Below are 25,822 nucleotides of genomic sequence, written 5' to 3'. Positions count from 1 at the left end.
GAAATTTTAAGTATTCTCTGTTTTATATTGTTGCTCTCCTTTTATCTTCCTCTCTTTCCCGTATTCTGTATACATTGCATGAAAATATCGTCCTATTCTATAGTCTGATACCAGGAGTAACCAATTAATTGTAATGAGAATTTTGTGAAGTCATGCAAGCTGAGGAGGATTTTTGAGGGCATTTTGCATGGGGGTACATATTTTGTCCTCTCAGACATCTCTGTTTCTCTCAGATTCCTGTGTGTACTGTGGTAGCCATCCTTGCAGTGGTCAAAGGCTGAGCAGTTACATCCTCTGGTGCTTGCCAGTCTTTTGGGTTTTGTGCCTTTTTGTGTGGTGCTGCCTGATTGCCCACATAGGGTATAGTCTGTCATGGGGAATGCACCAAGAAAGGGCAAATAATCCACCAGTTTTCCTGGTATGCTGAAAGAATGGTGTCTCTGCAGTGAGATACAAACACCACCATGGTGCTGTGGTTAGTGGGCCCAGTCTCCAGCTGTGTTACTCCCAGTCATCAGAAATAAAGTGAGTTTTAAAGCAAGAAAAGGCATTGTTTCTTATTTGAGATGATGCTGTGGTTTGCCTTCAACACACACACAAAAAAATAACCCTGTGGCTTTGCTTTTCCATTCAGCTACCTGGTAATGGAATTAATGGATGCCAACCTGTGTCAGGTCATTCAGATGGAGCTGGACCATGAGCGAATGTCTTACCTTCTGTACCAAATGCTCTGTGGAATCAAGCATCTTCACTCTGCAGGGATTATTCACAGGGTAAGGGGCCTTTGGCTTAAAACTTAAGGCAGCATATGAAATGATCATGAAGATTTTAAATGCCTCTTGGCTCTCTTGTGTGCTGTGGATCAAAGCCCTGTGTCCCAGTGCAATGGATAAAAGACATAAAAGCCACAGTCAGAGGTCAGGGGATATGGAATTGGCATTTGCCATCATTTACATGTGCTAAACCAAATGAAAGACTGCTGGGTCTATATGAAATGCATCCTCTCATTTTGTTTTTTTCCACATCAGTGCTGCGCCTGGTAAGGGTGTGGCATGTGTGATAGTTGAGAGCTGTGGATGTGTGATAGTTGAGAGCAGGGGGGATCAAGTCATGTCACTGTGAGCAGGAGGGAATTCTCAATTGATTGAAAATTGAAAAGTGCTTTCACTAATTTGGGATTTCCACATTAGAAAAAAAAGTTTCCCTAAAGAAAAGAAAGGCTAATAAAGTGGGTTACAAAGTGGATGTTCTTCTACAAAGTTCTCCTATCTTGGTATGTCATGTATTTAGCAGGGGGTTATAGATTTGGCTATCAGATAGTCATCCAGCAAAGGATGAGTTGAATTATTATAAATGAAGCATTAAGGTATCTCTACATGTGCGGTAGGAATGTCTCTATCAGGTTCACAGCATTAAGAGAAAATAATCTAATCAAACAGCACTTGGATACTAATCCTAGTAAATGCAATTAATTTAATGCCAGTAGGCTCCTGATATCAAGGTAAAGCCCAGTATGCTGAGGTAGAACAACTTCCAGAGCAGTTTGCTACAGAAACAATAGCAAGGGTTTGCTGTATATTTACAAGTATTTCTGATAGCAACTGGGTCAGAAGAGGGAAAGAGTACTTGAAGTGTGATCTTAAGTATCTGTTGGTATCATAGCTGTACCTGGAGTTATAAAGGACAGTCACATGGGTTTTTTTCACCATCTTTTGCAGGATTTAAAACCAAGTAACATTGTAGTAAAATCTGACTGCACGTTGAAGATTCTGGATTTTGGACTGGCCAGGACTGCCGGCACTAGCTTCATGATGACACCCTATGTGGTGACACGTTACTACAGAGCACCTGAGGTCATCCTGGGAATGGGCTACAAGGAGAACGGTAGGGCTGCAGTGCCACTGCACCAGGCCTCCTCAAGGGCAAGCTCTGCTTCTCCACTGTAAGGGAGACCCAAAGGAGGGACAGGAAATGTAGTGGGAAATGATGGGAAATGACACCTGGAGTTAGAGCAGTTCCTCACTTCTGTGAACTGCAGCTGCAGAATGTATTTGGGATGCACTGCTGGTGAATTTATCAGTGTGGGATGGCAGAGTAACAGGGAATTTATTCTTAGTTATGTTTGAAGTTACAACTACAGTCAACTCTTTTTGACCAGAGCTTTCATCTTTGTCTTCTGTGGCCGTGAAATAATGTGGGAACCACTGAAGTTGCTGAATGAGTGACGCGTTCTAAATTTGAGTCTGGATCTCTGAATTGTTTGAAGGAACAAGAAGAAGTACAAGCTGAAATAGAAAATCCTAGCCCTTCCAGCATTTCTCTAAATCCAGAGCTACATCTGAATTTCAGGAATTAATTCCTTCTTCATGATAAATTTAACAAAGTCCCAGGTTTTGCTGACAGGTTTCATCTTGTCAAGATCTGGGTATACATTTTGCAGTTTGAGTTCGTTTTTTTTAAACAACAAGTAGAATTGCAGAGAAGAGGAAAAAGCTGAAACAAAAAAAAAAAAAGAAACAAAACATATAATTTGTATGTAATCTCCCTAGAAGTAAATAGGATATTCCTCTGAATAGTCTGAGAGAGATCTTGGTCCTTGGAAATATTGTGAAAAGCAGGTGGGGGTGCTTGCTATAGAGAAGTGGATAAGGGAAAACTCAAATTTTGCAGTAGATGAAGGGAAAACTTTTTAAGTTGTTCTCATTTTGTAACAAAACTGAGAATTGCATCTGGGTGCCAAGTAGACCAAGCAGGAAATGAGGGAAAAGCTATGGCTCAGATTTTGTTGTCAAAGCTATAATTTGTCTGTTTGAGGAGACTTATGAAGGCAAATACAGCAAATGTGACAAGACCAGGAATTTATTAAAAGTGTCCTACTTAATTTATGTTGAGAAGGTTAGCTAACCTGCAGGAGAACTTTTACTAACAGTCAACTGCATCCTGTAAAGGGCAGTGAAACTGATTTTGGGAGCCAATTCCATGACTTCAGCACTACTAAAAACATAATCACACAAACTCTTCTGAAATTAACAAGTCCCTGTATGAATGATTTGTAATTTTTATGAGTTTCATGTACAAATTTTAATACAAAAGTCAAAAAAGTAGAGAAACTATTATTATTATTATTATTATTATTATTATTATTATTATTATTATTATTATTATTATTATTATTATTATTATGCAGAGTCTTAGCATAGAGAATAATATTCGGGAAATAAAGGAATAATATTCCTTAAAGTATTACGTTTGAAATTTTTGCTAAGTGCCATTAGAAATTTGAGCTAGCACTCTTTAGATAGTTCTTTAGTCAATATCCAGAGTTCTTTTATTGTCAAATGAATTCTTTTGTTATTTTTTTCCCCCTCCAGACATTTAGTAGATGATTAGGATTATTGTTGCTGTTATTGTCCTTGAAAGGACAGAGAGAGCATTTGCTTTTCACATGATTAAATCTGCACCAAGAAAAAGTTAGGCACACTTTTGTGACACAGCTGGGAAAGTTCTAATGTTTGCCACATCCAAGGGTCCTGATCAAACGCCCATTGAGGTTAACACAGAGACTTCCTTTGACTTCCCTGGGCAATGAATCTGGCTTAAGATGAATGGCCTTGTCTTACGCGGACAAAGCTGAAATAAAGAGAGGAAGAAAACAAAATGTTTGAAAATGAAGCTCAGCTGTCAGAGGAGCTGCTCTGCTTGGAGGCTCTGACCCAGCTCCCAAGGAAGTCAACAGAAAGGGCTCTTCTTTGCTTCCCTGCTCTGGCCTATGCTGCCACATTACTGAAGCTCCCCACCGTTTTTCCCCTCTGACTATGTACACTGCCTGTATAAGGACTGTTCACTGCTTTCATTTTCTTTCTGCACTTGGTTGGCTAAAGATGCATAATTATCACCAGTTTGCTGCACTTCTATGGAAGGTCCTAAAGCTGTCACTAGGAAGAAAACTCTGCCTCTGCCTCTGGCATGCTTTTGCTGTCCCATGCCCCTGATACCTGTACCCTCCTTTTCCCAAATGGAACATTTCACCTTTATTTCGTTTCACCAAGAAATGAGTTGTTTGTTTGTTTCTTTGGTTTGTTTTGGATTGATTTTGAAGGTTAAGAAAGGAGAAGAAATGAGGAGAAAAATTGATTGTGTAGGTCAAACATAACCAGAAAATGAGGATTTCAGGCTCAGAAACAACATAGTCTTTTAAAGCATTTCAAAGCAGTTTTTACCTCTTCACATGGAAGACAGGTTTTGTTTGTTTTTTTCTTTTTTTTTTTTCTGTGAATACTGTGTCACTATCTATCCAGCATTTTTTCTTTAAAGACTTAAAGGGCAAAAAAAACCCCTATCCAAGTCAAACAGATAAGGTAACTGTGCATATTTCACCTAAAAGCTGAAGGCAGGATTGGAAATAGGAAATGTTCTTAGTCTTGTTGATATTTGTCCTTTGGAGCTTTTGTTATAGCATTTATTTTGAGTGCTTACACAGTACAAAACAGAGTCCACTCAGGTCATGCTCTGTGATAGGTACCTACAGAGAGGATATAGGTATAGATCCTGAAAGAGAAGTTTTAAATAACCTTTAAGGGTGGTATTTTTCCATATGGTGTGAGCAGTTCCATTTGGAACCTCTTGTCAGCTGCTGCAGAGAGACTCAGTGCTGAAGAACAAAGCCTAGGAGCTCTGCAAGTAGGATTTATTCAGATTATTATTATCTGGTTGTTTTGATTTTTTCCTAAACAAAAAAAGAGTGATTTTTTTTAGCCATAAATTCAGCGTATGCCATGGATCTGTGCAGTTGTTACTTATCTTTACTTGCTAGCTCTGGACCTTTACCCAAAATGTTGATTTTAAACTTTTTCCACTGTTGTTACTAACTGCTGTTGAGCTGACTGACACAGCTTTTACTTGTCTAGTTACTTATTTTAGCTTTTGGTGAGACATGAAAAAGAAACCCAACAAAACCACAAAACAAACTGTACTGTGCTGATCAACCTTTTTCCCCTCCTTTAGGAGTGAAATGTTGTAGTTAACTTTGCTTTTTTTTCCCTCCTTCTTCACTTCCCTGTCTCTGCTGTTCTAGTGGATATATGGTCTGTGGGATGCATTATGGGAGAAATGGTTCGCCACAAAATCCTCTTTCCAGGAAGGGACTGTATCCTTGTGCCATTTGCTGCAGCTTCACCTATTATTTGTTCCTCTCCTCCACTCCATCCCTCTTACCATAAAATGACTATACCAGGACTGTAAAGATAGAAGCAGAAAGTTGAATCTCAGAGGTATGGCTAAATGAAAATAGCTCGCTACTGATATGCACAAAATTGAAAATGAAAAACAGATGCACAGAATTATTTCAGTCAATTAAATTAGTCTAAATCCTGTAATCATTCCATTTTATATACTATTTATGTCATGTCAATAAGCAATATAGAAAACAAGCGTTATGATGGCAAATTGGACAGCTTTATTTACTATTCTTAAAAGGAAAAATAAGAAAAAAATAAAAAAGTCCTAATTTGGCCCATCTCATTCCTGTAAATCTGTTTTTCTGCTTTTATGTTTTGGAAATATTGACTTCATAACATTTGTGGTGACATCATAATCTTTTGCTTGCTAATGCATCATGGTTTTGGATTCATCTCAATGCTGTATGGGCTCAGTTTTGAGTCAATACAACATTTTTATTTTTATTTAAAACAAAATGAAGAATTTGACTCACCCAGTTTAAGGCAACCGTTTTTCTGCTGTGGTTTCCAAATTGGCCTGAAATCAGATTCTCTTGATTTAAAAATGAACTTCCCTTTACTTGCATGAGGTCTGTGTTGTCAACTAAACTTTATTTCCCTCCTATCTTGTTCTTCTTGTCTTGAGTGATATTATTTTTACCCCTTCCAAGGTGGTGAAAGCAATGTTAGAAAATGAAAACAAAAGAGGAGGTGTGTACTTAGCCACCTGTTTATCACAGGCTAAACCTGCCCGTGCTGGCTTGGAAATGTAAGTAAGTGTGTTTTGCCCATCAGAATAAAATGAGGCAACATAACATCTCTTCACTTTTGGAAACAAAAAGGCATCTGATTTTCAGCTAGTTGGCAGAAAGGCACCACGAAAATCTGGCATCAGCAGCCACTGGCAGTTGGTGTGAAGAAAACCCAGCTTTCACAGACATGTAGCCATGGAAGCAATTATTTTTTTGCTGACTTTTGAGTAATTCCTGTCAAGTTTGTCAAAGTTGGGTCCTGCCTGCCCTGTTTTCACAGCTCTGTCAACTTCCTCTGAAAGCTGAGCTGTGCTTGGTGGCCCAGTGAAAATGCAGTTCTACTTCACTGACAGGGAGATGGAGGGACAGCAGGGACCTCCTGCTTGCTGAGGTGGTGACAGCAGCACTTTAGTGCTTCCAATCTTATAGGAAGAGGGGCTGGAAAGTTACTGGATGCAAAACAAGGCAGAGAGGTTAAAATGGTGATTTTTCTTATCAGTAGGTAGCTTTGACATGCTTAAAGGTGCTGAGCTGCCCCTGCAGCATGAGGAGCAGGCTGCACACCCACCTTCAGCTGTAACCTCAAAGTGGAGAGCAGCTCCCACCATTCCCAAGATCTGTAATTCAGTGTGATAGTTATGCTGTGTTTCAGTGGTAACACCACCTCAGAAACACCATCATAATGCTACCTCCAAACAATGTACTCTTCTCCTCTTAAAAACAAAACCAACAACAACAACAACAAAAACCAAAAAAAAAACCCAAAAGAAAAAAAAACAACAAAAATCAAAGAAAAACTAAACTATCTATAATACACTCGAGGTTCAGCTGTAAATACTGAGGATATTTCCATTTAATCTTGAGGATATTTCCATTTAATCTTTTCTGAGTGAAGTCTGAGATTTTAGTTGATAAGCAGCTGGAATTCATACAAAGAATGGTTTCAGGATAAAAGCATAGAAGCATGGTTAATGGGTTGCTCTCCTTTTTCAACAACAAATTAGGAGATATGTTCTTTTGCCCCTGTCTAGAAAAAATGTTAATGCTATATAATTCAAGCAATGTAGCTTTAAAAAAATAATTCAAACATGAGAATTACTTTGTTTCTGTCTGGCTGTGGAAAGTCTCTTATGACAGCATTGTATTCAGGGATAACAGTAAAATAATCTTAAAATTTCTTTTAACATTTCAGCATCAGTTGAAAATAGCAACTGAATTTTTGAACAAATGCAACAAACATTGTGTAAATTGGGTGATAGTCCTACTTTTTAAATCATTGTAAATCCTGTGTCCTGAAATAGAATTTGGGCCAGGTCACAATTTCTACCATGTTTTAAAGGTGGGTTTATTCAGGTGAGCGGGAAGTTAAAAAAAAAATTAAAGAAGAAAAAAAAGCAATTTGTACATTCATTTCCAAGTCAGTACTCATTTGTTAACCAGTTTGATCCCATGAATGAGTTGTCAGTGTTGGAAGGACTGGTTTGTGTATGGGTCCATATGATTTCCCTCCCCTCCATGGCTGTTGATGAGCAGATGTAGTTTCCCTCCCTCCCAGATGCAGGAAGAGCTGGAGGAGTATGTGTGCAGCTGCAGGTAAACTTCACAGAAGTACATTACATACTTCCCTTGGGCTACTTAAGGCTTTCCAGCAGAGAGTTTTCTATCTGGAAGAGGCAAGTCTGTATAGAAATCAAAAGTACCAGTTATTTTTAATCATTCAGAAGACAGTCTACTGTGTGCACTTGTGATCAATATGAGCTTACTCATTTCTAGTCTGAAGTAGGAACATTTGTGTATGGCACAGTATACATCTAAGAAAAAAATCTCAGCTGCTGCTATGTTTTATGGAAAGAAAATATTTTAAAATTTAATCTCACCTAAATCATCCCACTGAGTTACCACTGCACTCAGTGCTGCTGACTTGAAATTAGATTTCATTTTTAAAGTCTGTGGACATTAAAACATGGTGGGAATTAATTTCAGAACTCTCATCTACATAAACAAGAAACTCTCTCTTAAGCTGCTATGAGAAAGCTCTGGAATCTGGATAGACTGCAGCTGCTTTTCAGTCAAGAGCAGCCTCCAGTGTCCTGGAGAGTACTGGGTAGAAATTGCCTGGCAGGTACCCTTATTCCTTGTTATTCAGCTAGGGCAGACATTTCAAAATACTGTCAGGGAAACCTCCTTGTCAGAAATCAGACCCTCTCGAGAAGAAATCCACCTTTCAATCCATTTCCAGATGGATTTGCAGACCAAAATATTCCTGGCAAGTTCCAGCAAGCTTTTTTAGTCCACTTCTGCGTTTCTTGCTCAGTGTTTCTTTGATGCTTATTCCATTTTCGTTAAATTGGAAAGAATGTGAACAGCTAAAAAGTGCCCGAATTCTTGGATGCCATTGGAAATATGTTAGAAAACCCCAGGGCTTTCCCAAAAGCTGGTTCAGCTCTAGGTAATAACATCTTCAAAATCTCATAAGATTTCAATTTAAGGATTGGAAATGTATTTCTGGTTTCTTATTTGAAGAGAAGGGAAAACTTAAAATGAATGCTTTCAGGTGAGACAGTTTTATTAAGATCTGAGCTGCCAGGTTCCACAGTGATGTCCTACAGGCACACATGACTTAGTGGGGAAAATAAAGTGATCAGAGCATTTATTTTCAGTACTGAAAAGAAGGAGGCATGCAGAGGATGCTACTATAGCAATTTCACTTGTGAGTCCTTCAGCAGATCAAACGAAAACAGTGATTTAGCCATAGAAATGCATTGTGATAATAGCCAAGTGTCCTAAGTTTGGCTAGGCCTGAATTTCCACCCCAAATATAGAGAACAGAATTCCTACTGCAAGTAGCTTAAAGTCTTAGACAGCCAAAAGAGAAAATACCATTAAAGCAGGAAGAGAGAAAAATTCCAACTTTCTTCTGTGTAATTATGAACATCCAAAAGGAATTATGAAGAGAAGTCAGCATTAACAGATAGAGTTGATGTTTTCTGTGGCCAGATTTTCAAAAATTCCCTTGCCCACCAGCTGTCTTCGAGAGTGGTGGGATTAAGAAATGCTCTGTGACATCTGACAGAAAGTGTTCTATTCCCTTAGAAAAAGAATTTTCATCAAGAAAGTCTTTTAGGAAAAGGTGCTGCCTTTCCACCACTCATAATCAGAATTTATCTTTGCAATTGATCTGCACTGATTAATAGGTGTATTTTAGTGTTTTGAGGGCATTTTTGGGTGTTTCTTAAACTACAGCATAATAAAAACTTCTGCATTTTTGTTAAGTGCACTCTGTTGCTTTACTTGTTTTGGGTGGTATTTTCTTAAGGCTTGTTTTGTCTTAAAATCAAAACCAGCAACTAGCATCAGGATTATTTAAAAGATACTGTTAAGAGTGACTGGCCTGGCTTTCCAGGTGGGATCAGCTGGTTCATGTTAGCCTGCTGCTTAAATGTGTGCTAGCTATGATGGCATTGATAGCTAAATTTGGGTCTTGTTGACCTTGATTCTTCTTCCCTGGGTATTTGGTTTTAGACTCAGGATTTGTCTTAAAGTTTGCTCATATGAGATGAGGCCTGTTTCAAAGAGGTCTCAGGGTAGATGTGAGGATGATTTGGCTGTTGCCGTTTTTCTCCTTTTTGTTAAATTCAGATATGCATACTCCAACAGATTAGAGTGTAATTTGCACTTAGCATGAAAGCCCCATGCTGTCTGTCATCTGAGTGGCTCTTGGACTGGATCCCGGGTGCCACAGTCAAGATGATCCACTGCTTGTTTCCCATCACTCACCTTAAAGGTTTTCTGGATGTACTACTGCCTCACATGAATTTCAACCAAGGCAAGTTTTAATCGAGTTTTCTGGCACCTGTGAGAATTGGATGGTCTCAAATGTTTTGGGTTTTTTTTCTGGGCATTAGTCAGTTTATTTCTTGATGGTAGCTGTGCTAAATTGAGCTGAGACAGACTGGAACAGTTGAGCAGAGAATTTAGAACATGTGGACAAAACAGTACTGAAGTGCCTTTTGTCAAGAGCATGCAGTTATTTGGACAGGATCAAAATAAAGAACTGGAACAACTTCAAAATCACAGGAAGCTGAGTCAGGGGAGGTTTAGGTTGGATATCAGAAAAAGGTTTTCACCTGGAGGATGATTGGGCACTGGCACAGAGCAGTGGTCACAGCACCAACCCAACAGAGTTGGAGTGTTTGGAAAAAGCTCTCAGGCACAGGGTGTGACTCCTGGGGTGTGCTGAGCAGGACCAGGAGTTGGACTTGATGATCCTGATGGGTCCCTTCCAGCTCAGCATATTCTGTGATTCCTGTTCCAGATATGAAAACATACAAATGATCTGCTAATCTGTTTGTATTGTAGCAGGAGAGGCTACCTGTGAGTTTCCTGCTGGAAGAGGTAACACAAGAGTACTTGAATAGTCTTTGAGACCTGACAAGAGATACTTTGAAATCAAAATGTAAAAAAGCTAAAAGAGAACCTGAAGCTAGGAAATGCAGGATCTACAAAACAGATTTTCAGTGCTATGGGCTGTTAGACACAGGGTGGTGTGTTTCACCTTCCTTGGCAAGACTATCTGTAGGTCTCTCTTACTGTGATGGTTTTGTTGTTTTTTTTTTTTTTAATATAGATATATCCAAAAGAAGATGGGAGAAAGGGGAGGGTGTGAGTCATCCCTTGTGCCTCCATGCATGCTTGAGCTTTCTGCTCAGGATTCCCATGGCTTTTTCAGTCATTTTTTAACAGTCATCTTTCAGCACTTGTTTGGCACTGCAGCCTGAGAAGCAGGAGCCTTCTCCAGTGCAGACTTCCCACTGGGTCAGAGTTTAAAAAAAGACAGAAATTCATAGGTTGGTTCAAAACCTCACTCTTGTAAAATGGTGGCAATTCCCTTTTGGTTCCATATAGCATCTGTCAGGAGAGGACCTGTATTCCATGGTGTTTGGCAAGAAGAAAATTAGAAGTCACTAAGGCAATTGCTCAAACACTTAGGAATCTTATTACTGTTACTGAGAAATATCAAGGTTTTCATAACATCCTGTGAAAAATGGTGTTTCAAATTAGAAAGGGAAAACTTTCTCAGGAAATCTTAATGGATTGAGCTGATACCATGCTGGGCAAGCCCTTGTTAAAACATGTTGAAATTCAAGCATATAACAAATACAAGCACAAAGGGGAGGGTTTTGGTATCTCAGCAAGGTCCCAGCAAGGGGATTGGAATGTCACAAAACTGAGAGTTTGCCATGACTTAGCCAGAATTGAGGGAGATAAGGGTTTGGTGGTTTGGGGAGGTTTTTAATCCTTTTCAAGAGTTTGAGCAATCCCCACAATGATCATTGGGAGTGCCACACATCCCAGACTTTCCTTGACATTGACAGGTGGTGGTATCTGGAGCATGTGAAAAAAAGCATCTTTCCCCATGTATTACTGAAAACTACCCTGTATTTTTATAAACCGTGCCCTTTTTTTAATTGCATAGAAATAACAGAAAAACTTTAAAAAAAAAGGTACAGCATCCAATACAGGCTATTATATTTTTCATGCTAAAAATTCAAGTAAGGGCCTAGAAATGGTTCTTCAGAGCAGACATCAGTACAGATCTGCAGGAGTACTCAAAACAGAGATGGAGGTAAAGAAAGGTCCTGCCCAGCAGAGGTGTCTGTCCATTTTAGGAGAATTTGGAGAGAGAAGCTCCCTGTTATCACAGGCATACTCAGCTGCCTTTACTGGAGTTTGCACCTTAGCCATTGGCAAGCAATGTTGTGGACTAAATATTTTGGTCTACAGTTACACAAGTAAAATCAGGTGTCATGATTTGCTTCATTAATATGTTTGTCATTATCTTCCTCAGTTTTGAGGAGGTGAACATCTTTTTTCAGCTGGCAGAGGGGCGATTTCTGCATCACGGAAACAGGAGCTGTTTCAAATATGAATTTTTGGTATTCTCAGTAGTGCCCTGGGAAGAAAGTGTGAACCAGCCCATAAGGCTGGAATAGATAGCAAAGCTCATTCAGGTATGCATGCATCTCTGGTCTCTGGAGTGTCCTGTGGCTTGCATTTAATGAATTTCATTTTGAATGTCACCATTTTCATTGAATGACAGTCAGATCTTACTGAGTGCAAGACTGAAAAACCACCTCAGTGGGAGTTTGGGCAAGGGCAGTTACAGATACTCCCTATGGGCTCCCTCTCACTGTTTTGTGAAGTCCCAGAGAACCTGCAGTTTTGCAGGAGGAGAATGTAGATTTATCAGGGGGGTTTCTATGAAAGGTTGACTTGGGTCCTCTCCATATAGAAGCATCTTTGGGTAGTTCTACAATTCCTGATCCTTTTGCATCTCTGCTGGAGGGAATCTGAAATCTAGAAAGATGAACAAGCACTCATTTGGGTCAGGAAGTACCTGTTTGGTGGGGAATCAGAACCAGGAGGTGGCCCAGAGAAGATTTTCTGTATGGTTAAAATGTTTTTTCCCTTGTTCAGGTAGCCATGTGCATTTGGTTTTTGGTGAGTACTTGTTCAAGCTGCCTATGCCAGGGTGGCATTTGGTGTCCTTGGCAAGTTTACTCATATTCTGAAGTATGTGTACACATTTAAGCATCTGTTCCAGAGTGTGCAGTAATCTGGTTTGTAGAGCTTCTGAACACATTAAAAATCCCCTACTCCTGGTAATCCAGGACCTGGATATTCCAGGGGCGAGTGGGTTTCCCATCAAGGGCTACCCAAATCCCAACAGTTCCACTTCAGAGAGTCTTGAACAGCTGTAGGTTAAATTCCTTAACACTGTTTCACATGATTTTAAAAACATCAAGGCAAATAGTTGCTAAACTGAAGCTTTACCTTGAATCATGAAGAGGTCTGTCACTAGAAGTTAGCCTGCCCTTGATTAAAGCTTAGGGATGTTCCATGTGTTAATGCAGCATTGCCAGCATTTGTGATTACTCACATTTGAACAAAAAAACTTTTACCAGGTGTAAATTTTCAGTGCTTTGGAGCTGAATGCAGGTGTTTAGAGATTGTGGTGTGCTTGGTTTTTTCAGATGCTTGTATGAGTGAAATTACTTGGACTGCAACATCTGGATTGATGTTGGACTAAATGAAGCAGAGGATCAAGGCATAGATCTCAGTTCTGCAGTCCTTTCTGCAGCTTTGCACAAGTCTCAGTGCCCTGACTGGGTCTTCTGACAGCTGCTGCTATGTGTGCTAAAATTCTTAACCTCCAGCTAACTACTTTTAACATGCAGCCAGATCCTGGTTCCACTTTGATTTATTTCTAGTTGCCTCAGGAGGTAAAAAACAGGCAGCAGTCAAGAAGGACGTTGGTTATATTTAGGTGTTTATCTTTGCTCCTTCTGGTTTGGAAATTTTCAAAGAGCTTCCTTCCCAAAACCTCAGGCACAGAGGGGAATAATCATCTCTGATTTTACACGGTTTGCAGTTTAGTAAGGCACTAGTTCAACTTGTGTGTGTGCCCTCTGGAGCATAGCATAGAGCAGTGATGTCAGGAGGCAGCCTCTGAAAAGAAAAAGGAATTAATAACAGACGAACAAACAACTGCTTGCTCTATCTTTTCCTGATATTTTGCATGCCATTTAGCTTGTGATGAAAGCAGCAATAATTTGCATCTCTAGGTCTGCTTATTGCTTCCAAACAAGTAGCCTTTTCTTTAGTTCTTTGTTTTTTGTTTATTGATTTATTTATTGTGTAGTGTTGAAGCTTTTCATATGCTAAATAGAGCAACAAGGGAACCTTAGACCCAGGCATGTTAAGATTTCCACAAATAGGGCATTTGCCTTCAAAGTCAAATGCACTTTAAACTGTTGCTGAATATGAAATTGTAAGAGTAAACTTAACCAAGCAGCATGATGCTTTCCTATTTTTTCCCCAGTTCCTGGCCCTGAGACACCAGTCTGTCCCTGTGCTTGCTTTCATGCCCTATGACTTATCATAGAGCAAGGACAGCAGAGGTAATGTGGTTACATGGAATCAGTATGGGGGAAAATACCACCTTAATCCTGTGCTGGATATAAGGAGTCTGAGTTTCATCTTGTGGTCCAGTGTAAATTGTGGTGAGCTTTGTTTGACCCAGCTGAACTGCTCTTCCCTGTAGGAGCAAAATGGGCCCCCAATTTTCTCTGAATTTCTGCAGAAGGTCCAGCTTAGCACTTCTGTGTCTCAACTGGCCTATTTAGAAATCACCATTTCCTATCATGGCAAATAGAAATCTGATGACATTCTCAAGATCCCTGTGATGGACTGCTGGCTTCACTGAGATTTGCTGGAAGTGAGCCAACAGGCCCTAAAGCAAGCATTGTTGGAGTTGAATGATCTCAAAAATTCTATAACCCTGAATCAGCAGTGAATATGTCTTCACAAGGACCCAAGTTCCTTTTGTGGCTTCTGGCAGTTCAGCTTGTGAAAATATGCATGGATCTCTGGTAGCTGGAATGATAAAGGAATAGCAATTTGCATATCCTTATTGAATACAGAGACCAGCATTCATTTACAAGACAAAGCATCATAAACCTAGGTAATGAATACAAATGAAAACTTGAAAAAGACAAAATTAATTGGTAAATTTTAATTACAAAGTATTATTATGACACAGTAGCCAGCCGCGGGTCTCAGTTGGGTTTCTGTATTTAATGGCGTTGTCTTTCATCCTCACTGGGGTAAAGGAAACTGTTGGAGTTGATTTTTCTCAGACCTGCTCTGTTGTCATGAAACTTGTGTGCTCAGGCAGAAAAGCAGCCGCCGAGACCAAGAGGCAGCTCTGTGTCTGCAGGCTCTGTGCTATAGCATGATTGGATAAGTCTTCTCATTTGTTTGTTGTTCTGTTCCTGTTTTCTTGTTTACCTTCATTTCATTTTTGTTTTCAGTTGACATGTGGTCAGTAGGGTGCATCATGGGAGAAATGATTAAAGGTGCTGTGTTGTTTCCTGGCACTGATCGTATCCTTCCTAGCAGCCATTCTGGCCCCCGTAGGTACTTCCAACCCCTTCCCTTCCAGCCCCTTCCCACTAGACTAGTGCTGACACACCTCTGTTCTGTACCTAAAGAGCTGGCTTAAGTCTCACTGCAAAATCCCTGCAAGCCAAAATGTCAACAAACCATTACTGCCTCTCAGCAAAGGCCTTAGGTGAAAGCCACAGTAAGTACAGCACGAGGAGATGGAAAACAGCATCCCACACAGCTCATCAGCATTGCTTTCTGCAGCCAGTGACCACAGCTTTGTTGTCATGAATGTCTCTTTATTAATTTGGTGGTATGTGTCTGGGAGGGGTGTGTTGCACAAGTGAGGGTTTTTTAAAGGTGGTAGAAAGGGAGGCACAAGTCACTGCTTACCTCAGGGAGAGATGTTAGAGGTTCTGTGTTTCACATGCATTTCTGCATCTCTGTGATACTCAGACATAAATCACAGAAATGCTTATTTGTTACAGACTCATAGAATTGCTTAATTGCTTTGTTTGGTTGCTCTTCAGGTGCTATTAAAGTAGAAAAGCAGGAAATGGTTTCAGTTTGGGCACAGCTTCTTCCCAAGACTAAAATCATCACTTGGTAGTAATTTAATGACTCAGAAGTCTGGATGTTTCTTGGGAAACTGTTGTAATGGATTTGGGTCTGCCATCTTTTATTCAAGAACATGGAACTATTATGTGAAAGCAGAATATATTCTTGGCATCAACAAGAAGTGATTTACAGATAAACACACTAAATCAGTGGACAAGCAGACTAAGAATGTATTTCTTTTCCTTAGAGACCATTCTACACTCAGGGCTGAGGCAGCCATATTTCTTATTTTGTTCCATGCTTTATTGAAGCACTTTAGTATTTATCAGATTGTGGAACACTTCCTTGTCTATAACAATAACTGAGATCAGTACATGCTTGATCTAACTCCAATCTTTTACTGTCCATAGGATCATGAATATGAGAAATGGACATGGCCTGTGTATGAGTTTTCCCTCTATTTTAAATTCTGTACTTAGATAACAGAGGAATTTCCAGGCATTATTAATTTTTATGTAACTTTCTTTGAGTAGGTGTGCAGGTACACTTGTGTGTGTGTATATGCACACACTTACCAGCTTACTTCAGCACTTCTGACCTCATTTACATTTTAAAGGGTTCAATATTTTGATCAAAATGTGGAAAAAGTATCATCTGAAGAGCATTAAAGAAATGAAAGCAGGTAATTATATCATTAATATTTTCACAACCTTGCCTATTAAGATTCTAACTTGTGTTTTGTCCAAAATGCAGGGTGAGCATACCCATACTGAAATGAGCAATGCACTTTCCTTGTGTCTTTGGATGATCTGGAGCACATCTCCCCTGCCTATGTGAAAGTAAATGTTTCCCTTCTGTGTGTTAATGGAAATCATTAGCACCAGTTTGGGCTCCAGATCTGCTGTGCTTCTGTTTCCTGTCAATGTGGAGTCAAACATTTAAGCATCCCTCAGTGACGTAGTCATAACTGGCTTTATGTTCATAGACCTACATTTTATAAGCTAGCATTTAAAGATATTTGGACCCAAATAAGTCCAAAAAGAATTGAATATGTCTTAAATAGCACTTCAAAAACTGGTTTCTTTGACACAGCTGCATACTTGTTAAAAAGAACTTGCACAAAGCCTCTATAATCAAAGCATTGTGTACCATCTATTATTGCAATAACTCCACAGAAATTGTCATTACCAGCTGCTGATTTCTTTGGGATTGGCCTGTAATTGAGTTCACGTTCTTCATTTTTATTTATGATACATTGCTAAACTTGCTCTGTGTTTTTTGTACCTCTCTGCTTTTCTTCTGCTGTTCCATGGCTGCCAATTCCATGGACAGAGAACGATGCCATCGCTTTCTTTCAGGCTGCTCCTCAAAGCCACCCCATCTCCAAATCCATCCCCCACACCCCTTCCCTGCTGCTGAGCAGCCACGAGCAGGGGTTCAGCACTTCTGGCTCCCCTGCCCATCTGTGCAGCTGGAAGCCAGTTGGGAAGCTGCAAGCTCCAACCCAGCCTGCTGAGATCCATGACCTCGTGCCATCCTCTGCCTTAAACCTGAACAGAAAATGCTTAGCATTGCTGTAAAAAAGATTATTTCTTCTGAGGAGTGATGGAGTTGGGCAGCTGGATAATTCCATCAGCAGGAACTCTAAGCCCTCAGAGCTCGAGGGCAGCATACTTAGGGATGTGTTTAAGTGCAGGAGCAAGTGTAATTAAACATCCGTTTCTTTAAAAAAGTTTTCTCTTTGACATAAAATGGGTTAAGCTTGGCAGTGTACCAGAATCTGCTATCAGCAATTTTTCTTAACAGGCAGTGTTTAATTTCACATCCACACTGTGTTTTGAAGAGTATTTAATACTAATTTGTGTCAATTTTTATGCATAAATAACCATGAAAAGCAGTTTTGAAGCTAAAAGATTGAATATTCATGAGAAATGCACTGTCAGTCATATATTTGACTGCACAATTTACTCTTTGCCATTTTCCAGTGGTTAAGGAATGCAGGTCATTTGATGCTGTTACACTTTATACAATTAAATAGTCCATTCAGCTAACTTTAAGAATTTCAGTATCAAAATTCAGAAGTAGAAAAGCAGAAAATGCCTCTGAGTAGGTGCAGAGTGGAGTGCTTTGCTAGGCGGCTGCTTTGTCCTACTCCTGTAATCCATCTGAATTCGCTGAAATCACTGGGGTGAAGCTGAGAACAGAACCCACCTCTATTCTCTTTTAAACTCCCAGTTGGGAAGAATGATTGTCAGTGTCCAAAATCCTCATGGTATTTACTGATACTCAAAATTTTACTGTTTCTCCACCATTTGTGGTGTATGCATGTGATGCACTTAATTTGTGTGCTACAGCTTTTTTTATTTTTCCTATTTATTTTTTTAATTTCATATGAGAACTCCATTTCAATGTTGGCAGCAGTAGTTCTGCTTTCAAAAAGCAATTAGCATGAAGCTTGCACCTAATTGTGCCTCGAGCAAGGATGTGGTGTGTTGTGTTGCCTCAGGAACAATGGGATAAGCTGGCTGTACCTGAGTCCGACTCTTGTTCCACCTGTTCTCCTCAAGATTTCATGAGGGAGACTGTTAACCTTTTCTCATTGCTGCATGGATGATCTGGAGGAGGGAAGAAGGTGCCTTAGTCCTCTGGTGAGCTGTGAAAGTGTAGTTACACATTTTTTTTAGCCACTGCAGGCGTTTTGGGCAGACAAGGATAAATGTGCTTTTAAATCCTGTACTTGGACAAGCTCAGGGAAACAAGTATGTATTCAGTAGAGAGATGTGATGTCAGCTGCTCTTAGTATATATTTTTTCAAAAGCTTATGCAGTCTTATTCTACCTTATTCTACAGCTGCAATCATGCCATGCATATTGTAGGGCTTGGAGGATAAGGGGATTGCTGGCTCTTGTGCTCTGTGGAAAACGTCCTTAAATATGTGCCAGCTCTGTTCTGCTCCCTGTCCCTGAGGGCAGTTTCCCACAGGGTCCTATTGTTCCAGACTCCTTAAACAGCTGGAAATTTGCTTTCCAAAAATTCATGGTCCTGACTTTACTCTTCACCTGACCCATATTCCTCAGGACTGCAAACTCCACCAGTGCAGGATCGCTGCAGCCCTGACAGCCTTCAGTGGATTTTAGTGGTGTATTGTCAGTGCTGGGTTATCAGCTGGGCTCAGTGATCCTATGGGTCTTTTCCACCCTAAACAAGTCTATGATTATATGAAATTTCTCCCTGAAGTTATTAGGTATCAGTCATATCAGAGCTCTTGAAATCTTCAGCCAGTGGCAGGTGCAGCAGCAGATGTGTTTGTAGAGGAAGTTCTCCAGCCATCAACAGATTTGATGAGCTTATACTTCAGCTGAGCTGCTGAAAAAATGTTGGGCAGAGCTTCAAAGCCATATTGTGGAATTCAGGAGATAAACAGTTTTTGAGCTCAGGAAGGATAGCTGAACTTCAGAAGATAACCAACATCATTAAAGATTCTCACAGAGTTGAAACTCCTTCAGCTGAGAAGGAGTTGAGCTGAGACTCAGTGCTCAGAAAGTGAAGAACATGACCACTGTGAGATGAAGAAAATAGACAGAAATACATGTAAGCCATCAATACTCTTAAAGGACCTCTTTTTTTTAAATCCACAATTCTGGTCATTTCATTTCAACAAAAACAAAACTGTTTTTCAAGGCTCATGTTCTGAAACAATAGTTTCACCTTTGGATAGATTCTTTCCAGGCATAGAGTTAATTTACTTACAAATGTAACATCAAATTGATCTGCCTTGCTGGTGAAATACAGAGCAGAAAAATTACTGTAGTTTCTGAAAATACTTTTCAATATACATATTTTGCCTAATAACTTTGTCAAGGTCCCATAAACCAGTGCTGCTGTATTAAGTCAGAATGATCCATAAAGTCCATCAATATCTGTACACAAGTCATTATAGCACAGGCCATAATTTTTTTTTAAAAGATGGGTTTGTACTTTCTAGGATTAGTGGCAAAATTATTTTCTCAGGCATCAAAGATCTCAAAAACTGCCCTAAAGCTTTCTCTGCTTTATGCAGAAGATGCAGGGACTGTTCTGAAAACATGAGAGAACAGGTTATTGGAAACTGTTCCAGCAAACCTTCTAAGAACTAATTTTTTGTACCTTTTCTTTGTCAGGAAATCTGAGCTGATGGAAAAAGACATAGAGCCTGCAGAAATTTTGCACAGAAGTCTACTGTGGTCTTACCTGTTAAAACAAGTACAGATTTAAAGGTTACAACAGTAAGAGAAACAACATTTTGTGATTTTCAGGGTATCAGTGGCAGGTAGAAATCATAAACTCATTAGGAAAAGCAGCTTTTTGTATTTGCACAATAAATTAATTCTGCTTTAAATCTGAGATGAGAATTATACTCTATTTGAAAAGTAGTTTTTTGGTGTGTTTTTTCTCTGAGCAATAATGCCGAATGAGCAGTGGTTCCATGGAAACAGTGCTGTTTGTGGATAAACCACCAAAAAATGAATGCCCAGGCTACAAAAATCCAATCCCAGCACTATTAAATGGATGAAAGGTTATCCATTGCCCACTTAATTTTTTCAATACCACAATGTAACTCTTTTAGAAATGTTTGTACTAAACACAAATTGTTTGAACTTTGGCCGTGTGCTAACAGCTTATCATTTTATCTTGGAAAACCTGCCATCTGTATGTAAATACAAGGAAAATGAGAACACTTGCTCCTGTCCAATAATACAACTCAGATCATACATTTTGAAAACTGCTCTATTGCATATTTATTATATTTTCTCATGAAGGTTTTTTTATTTCTCTCTTTATTCAGCCTTTTCTCTTTGCTGACTTTCCATCCTTTGAGTGATGTGTACAGCTTCCGCTCTTGGAAGTCAGAGGAAATGTAGAGATAAAACTGATGAAAAAGATTCATGAAGTATTTGTGAGCTGAGGGTTGCTGGAGGTGGCTCAGCTGATAGGTAGAGATAGATATAGACTGATAGATACATGAATATATAGAATGTTGTATGTTTTTGTTGAATATTCTTGAACTTTGAGGCCAAAATTTGTTCTTCCTTAAACACTGGGCAATTGAGGAACTGTTAATTGTAAAAACTCACTGGTAAAGGGCAAAAGGAACTTTTGAATAATTACACAAATGAAAACACAGAATGGTTCTGTTTTCTCCTGATTCTGGAAGAGAAGCAGCCCCACAGTTTCCAGGAACCTGTTTTCTATGTTTTGGGCTTGAGGAGTCTATTCTTGATTTCTTATCCAAGTTGTTGCTGGTACACCTGAGATTCAGAAGCAAACTGAGCTCATACCAACTTCACTGACAGTAAAAACAGAAATATTTTAGGATTGTGCTGTATCAGTAAGATCCCGCTTCCTAAGCCAACTCCTAGGTGATTTTTATGGCTTTTTACCTGTAACATGTTTGTGGTGTAACAGCTGTGGATGCCCCATCCCTGGAAGTGCTCAAGCACCCATCTTCGATGGGGCTTGGAGCAACCTGGCCTAGTGAAAGCTGTCCCTACCCTTGGCAGGGGACTTGGAATGAGATGATCTCTAAGGTCCCTTCCAACAATGATTTTATGATTTGCTTGCTGCTGTGTAAGCACAGATGAGCAGCAACTGAATGAAATACCAGCCAAAAAATAGTATTTAAAAATTTTAGTTAAGGAGCCACAAATGGGCCTCCAAAATGTTAATGATGGCATCAGCACAATGAACACTGCTATCTCCTAACTCCTGAATGATCAATGGTAATCTTCTTAAGTAATTTATTTGTGCTACATGTTACTGTTATCACCACATTCTCTTATTCCATATAAATAGCAATTATTATTCTGAACAGTGCACAGTATTTTCTGTTGCAGTCTAATTTTTACAAATGCCACATTCTTCTCAAAGTGTTCACCTTGGAACAGAAAATGCTTTATAGTTACTGTCTTGTCAGATGGTAGCATTTTCAATTCCTTTTGTGTGGGGTTTTTTTGTGAACTGCGTTGGCATCAATGTGTAAATTGTGGGACTGTGGAAAAAATATGAATGTGGCACTGATGTCTCCCACAGTGAAGCTGGTTAGTGTCGTTTTTAGCAGATTTATTTTAAAAAAGAAAGGTCTAATTAAAAATGAAAAAAAAAATTTGCCCTATCATCTTTGCAGTTGTTGCCACAATTTGGTGTTGAGGAGGGAACTGCAGAGCTTTTAATAGTAATTATTCTAAATTTGACAAGTTATGAGCATTAAAAAATTGCCTGAAGTGGAGCAGTTAGTTTTTGTTGGTGGAATATGCAGATTTAAGAAGAAAACAATTAGCAAGGTGGTTCCCTCAAGATTTTGAGATTGAAAAGAGATGATCTTCCCCTGTCTGCCTGTTACAAACAAAACATCCTGTGTCTGTTTTTTTTTCATTGTACCTACCTTAAGAAAAGCAAGATTTGACATGTCCTCATTCCAATGATGTCCAGAAGCAGCACATTTATCCAGAAAGAGCAAATCCTGCTCCTGCACAGCAGAGCTGGTTCAGAGGTGCTGCTGGACAGGTGGAGCAAGAGCAGCCCAGGGTGCCAGGCAGAGGAGCATGATTCCCACAGCACCACCACTGTCCAGCACAATTCCAGCAGCTCTCTTACAAACAGCATTTTGGCACAATTACTCCTGTTTCCCAAATCACAGTCCATTGATACTGCTCGAGGAGCATTTCAGAAAAAGGTTTCTCTTTCAGATGAGCAAACATGAGAGATTAAGTTATTTGTATTGCAGTACAACTGAAACATCCTAAGGCAAACAGTAACTCCTGCAAAACCTTGCTGTTGAACTTAACAAAATACAAATTTTTGCTCCAAAAAAGAGTGTGATTTACACAGACACATCATGAGAAGGAAAAAGAAAAATTGTTGTGATCTTGAGGCTAGATAGGGAGACAATAATTTGTTGTCTAAATTGTTTTTTTAATTACAAGCAACTATTTTGTATACTGTAGAAATGCTTTTAATATTTTCTGATTGAGACAGAGAAGTATTGCAAATTTGCTCTTATAGCCAAACTCAATTTCCTTATAGTTGTATGGAAGTTTTCAGGAATTTCATTTATCTGGGGTTTACAACCGAATGAACAAAACACTGTTTTTTAATCCATGATTTTGAACTATATTGCATCAATGCACACAGAAAAAATAAATACAGGTACACTTTCAGCCTGTGCCTCTAAATAGATGACTTTACAGTGAAATCTGATTTTTTTTTTCCAAAAGAAATGCTTTATTGTTAATTCACAATATTATTTTCCCATTAAATTTTTATGCCTTTGCTTTAGAAAACTGTCACTTAATCTGCAGTTCAGCTTTGTGTTGTTTTCCAAATAAATAGCTAAGTATTTAGAAAGCAAAGCAGAACAATCCTTAGGAGAGTATGAAGCTGAAAAGAGAAAAGGTGATGGGTGAGCTTGAAGCAACCCAAGGCCTCTGTGATAAACCTCAATTCAGAAGATACTCATTTTAGATCTATTTTCTTAAATCTTTGCTATAACTCTGTGTGACCCTCTTAAAGCTACTAAATGCCATATTGTTAGTGCCAGAGGCAAGCTAATAAATCCAGGTTAGATCCCCTTCTTCTGTCTTAAATCATACAGATGCTGTTTTGAATAGTTGACACGTTTTCCTTGATCCTGCTCAGGGCAATGGACAGATGAACTGATTCAAATAGCTGTTTAGCAGACATTCCATCATTTTCCAGAGCTTTGGGTTGGAATTCTTTCCAACACTCAGTCTGTCTAACATTTGCTTAATTTCAAGTGGAAAAACAGGGTCCTCTTTTTTTCTTGTTCTTTAAGGGATTTTTTTCTTTTCTTTTTTTTTTTCTGGAAAACTTCTGTCAGAGTTATGTGATCACTAACTTTCAGTACCATTTTTTCAATAATATCAATAGTTACAATTTCCTATTGATTAATGTCACCTACCGTAGATTTTGATTCATATTAGGACTGTGCTGTGGTAACATTTGTTTCCTGAAGAGTTGCTGAAGCTAATGCTGACTGGCAGATAGAGAAAGCTGTTTCTTTGCTTTGATGGGTAGACCTCTGATGTTTTTCAAGACTTTTCTATAATCTCATACCACGACAAGTACAACTTCTCATCACCAAGTGTATCAAAGATGCATCACATGTGGTGACGGCATAAAACATTGCAGTGAAATGGAGCTGGACCAGCAGAAAATAATCCAGTGGTTTTAAGGTCTAGGTAAGGGGAGAACCATTACTAGAGAGAAAATGTGTCTGTCCATCTGACTAAAACATTACCTAACTGCTTTCACTTAGCATGGTTTTGTTATTGCTGTGATCAGGACAAACACAGTCCTGAGTGCTCTATCATGTCAGTTTGTGTGTGTGTGTGTGTGTACATGTAAATATATCTAAGGAGAAAATGAATGTATTTTATTTTAGGGTTTTGGCAGTGTACGAACAACATAAGTCAGAAAAAATAGAGTAAAGAAGCACAATTACCCATTCAGAACATTCATTACTCAAAACCAGTCCCTGAGGTTGCTGTGACATAAAGCCTGACCTTTTGGCTCTTGGTAAGAGCAGAGCTGCAAAAGGTCCAGTGCTATCCTGCAAATCAGGTCCAGTCAAGGAGCAGGACACGGTGGCTCTGCCTGTTCCGTTTCCTTTGGCTCTGGTTCTTGCAGGGATGACTCCATCTCAACATGTCCCAGTTGTGGGTGGTAGTCTGCTTGTGTGTTGTCTCTTAGTGAGAGCCTTTCTGTCAGCTTAGAGGAAATGTGTGCAGTGGGAGCTGATCTGTTGTCTGTGGGCTTTCCTACTCCCTTCTCCATCACCACTGAAGGTGGTTCCCATCACGTAGGCCCTTTTCCTAGGTACCCCTTTTCCTTTATTGATCATGTCTAGGGCATCTTACTACATCTTCCCCTCAGTGTGTCCAAGTCCCACATAATTCTGTGATCCCAAAGATCAGTTTTCCTTTGACCTTCACTAAATGCCTGGGAGATGGTTCACCTGCTCTGTCCAGGGGTGACCTTCTTTGAAGCAAGTTCTGTGTTTGGCCCTCCCTGTTTATCAAACACTCCACTCAACATGCACAGGTAATGCTTCCAGTGATGATTTTAGAGCTTGGCATTCTCACCCATTTAGCTTCTCTCGGCACAACTAACAGCCTCTTCATTTCTGTACTCTCTGTTCTTCTCTGCAAAGCATTTGCACACTCTGTATTCTCAAGTTCCTCAGAGAACTGCTTCTGAAGCAGTTCAGCTAGCAGACACTAAGGCGTCTTGACTTGAACATAAGTTTAAAATGTCAAACCACTTTATTTTTTAATTAAATATTTAATGAAATATTCAGGCTACCCTTTGAGCAGCTGTAGTCTTAGATAACTTTACTGTTGTTGCAATTGTTTAGTTTTCTGTTGAGAAGAAGATATTTTTCATGGACAACACAAGATAAGCTACATACAACCTACAGGGGGTGTGTGTGGGAAGGGCTTTTCTATATAAATATTCATATTAGTTTAAAAAATAAGAGGTATTCAGAAAAATCTTTCCAGACTGCTCCTATTTCTAGCAACCTTTTTCAGCTGAAAATAAAACAATTTAAAACACTATTTTAGAATTCTTAAAGCATATGTTTAAGTTATTTTCATTCCTTTAAACACTTTTGATTAGTAAACCTGCAATTTTTAAATGAATTATTAGCTTTTTATTTTGTTCAAATAAGATAGTTCAGGTAAATCCAAATTAAGTCTGTCTTTACTTTCCAAGATACGTGAAAATACTGTTTTCATTTCTCTAAAATGAAATGCTTTTTGAAATCTGAAATTGCTACTGCAACCAAGAACTGGTTTTTGCTTGACTATCTTTTTCTGTTATCTGTCTTAATATTTGGAAAACTCCACACTTATGATACTGATGAAAATAATAACAATACTTTTTAAAAAAGAAATCTTTGTGCTGAAATGCTTTGAATGTTTGTCTTTTAAAAACCTTTTCTTTCCAGTGTGTTCTCAGCAAAATTCCCTTCATCATATTTCTCAGCATCAGTGTACCCACAGCTGCATGTAACCTCCTTTGTTTTTCCCCATGTAATCATCAGATTCTTAGCTCTGTGAATTAGTGTGATGTAGAGATGCTACTGATAATTTGCTTTTTTGTTGGCACAGTCAATCCTGTTCTGAACGTGGCTGAAAGAGCTACATAACACCCATCAGGTGCCTAAATGTTAGCACAAGAAATCTAAAATATCAACACCTCAAGAATAAAAAAGATCAGTTGGAAAAGCCTGTAATACACTTTGTTTTTAGGCATTAGAGCCTGTTTCCCATTAGCCAGTATTAGATTAGC

General features: G+C 39.1%; 1 protein-coding gene across 6 annotated transcripts in view; it reads left to right on the top strand.

The window, feature by feature from the left end:
• Positions 1 to 25,822, top strand: part of MAPK10 (mitogen-activated protein kinase 10) — a 147,290-nt gene that overhangs the window by 95,825 nt on the left and 25,643 nt on the right. For all 6 annotated transcript variants that reach the window (XM_066547998.1, XM_066548000.1, XM_066547997.1 and 3 more), the window contains 3 exons: positions 635 to 773; positions 1,719 to 1,884; positions 5,075 to 5,146. In XM_066547998.1, coding sequence (XP_066404095.1) covers positions 635 to 773; positions 1,719 to 1,884; positions 5,075 to 5,146 — 377 coding nt within the window. The remainder of the gene's footprint in view (positions 1 to 634; positions 774 to 1,718; positions 1,885 to 5,074; positions 5,147 to 25,822) is intronic.

Source organism: Molothrus aeneus, chromosome 4 (assembly GCF_037042795.1).
Source record: "Molothrus aeneus isolate 106 chromosome 4, BPBGC_Maene_1.0, whole genome shotgun sequence".
Lineage (NCBI taxonomy): Eukaryota > Metazoa > Chordata > Aves > Passeriformes > Icteridae > Molothrus > Molothrus aeneus.
The sequence above is the reverse complement of the archived record's forward strand: the minus strand, read 5'-3'. Positions and strand labels throughout refer to the sequence as shown.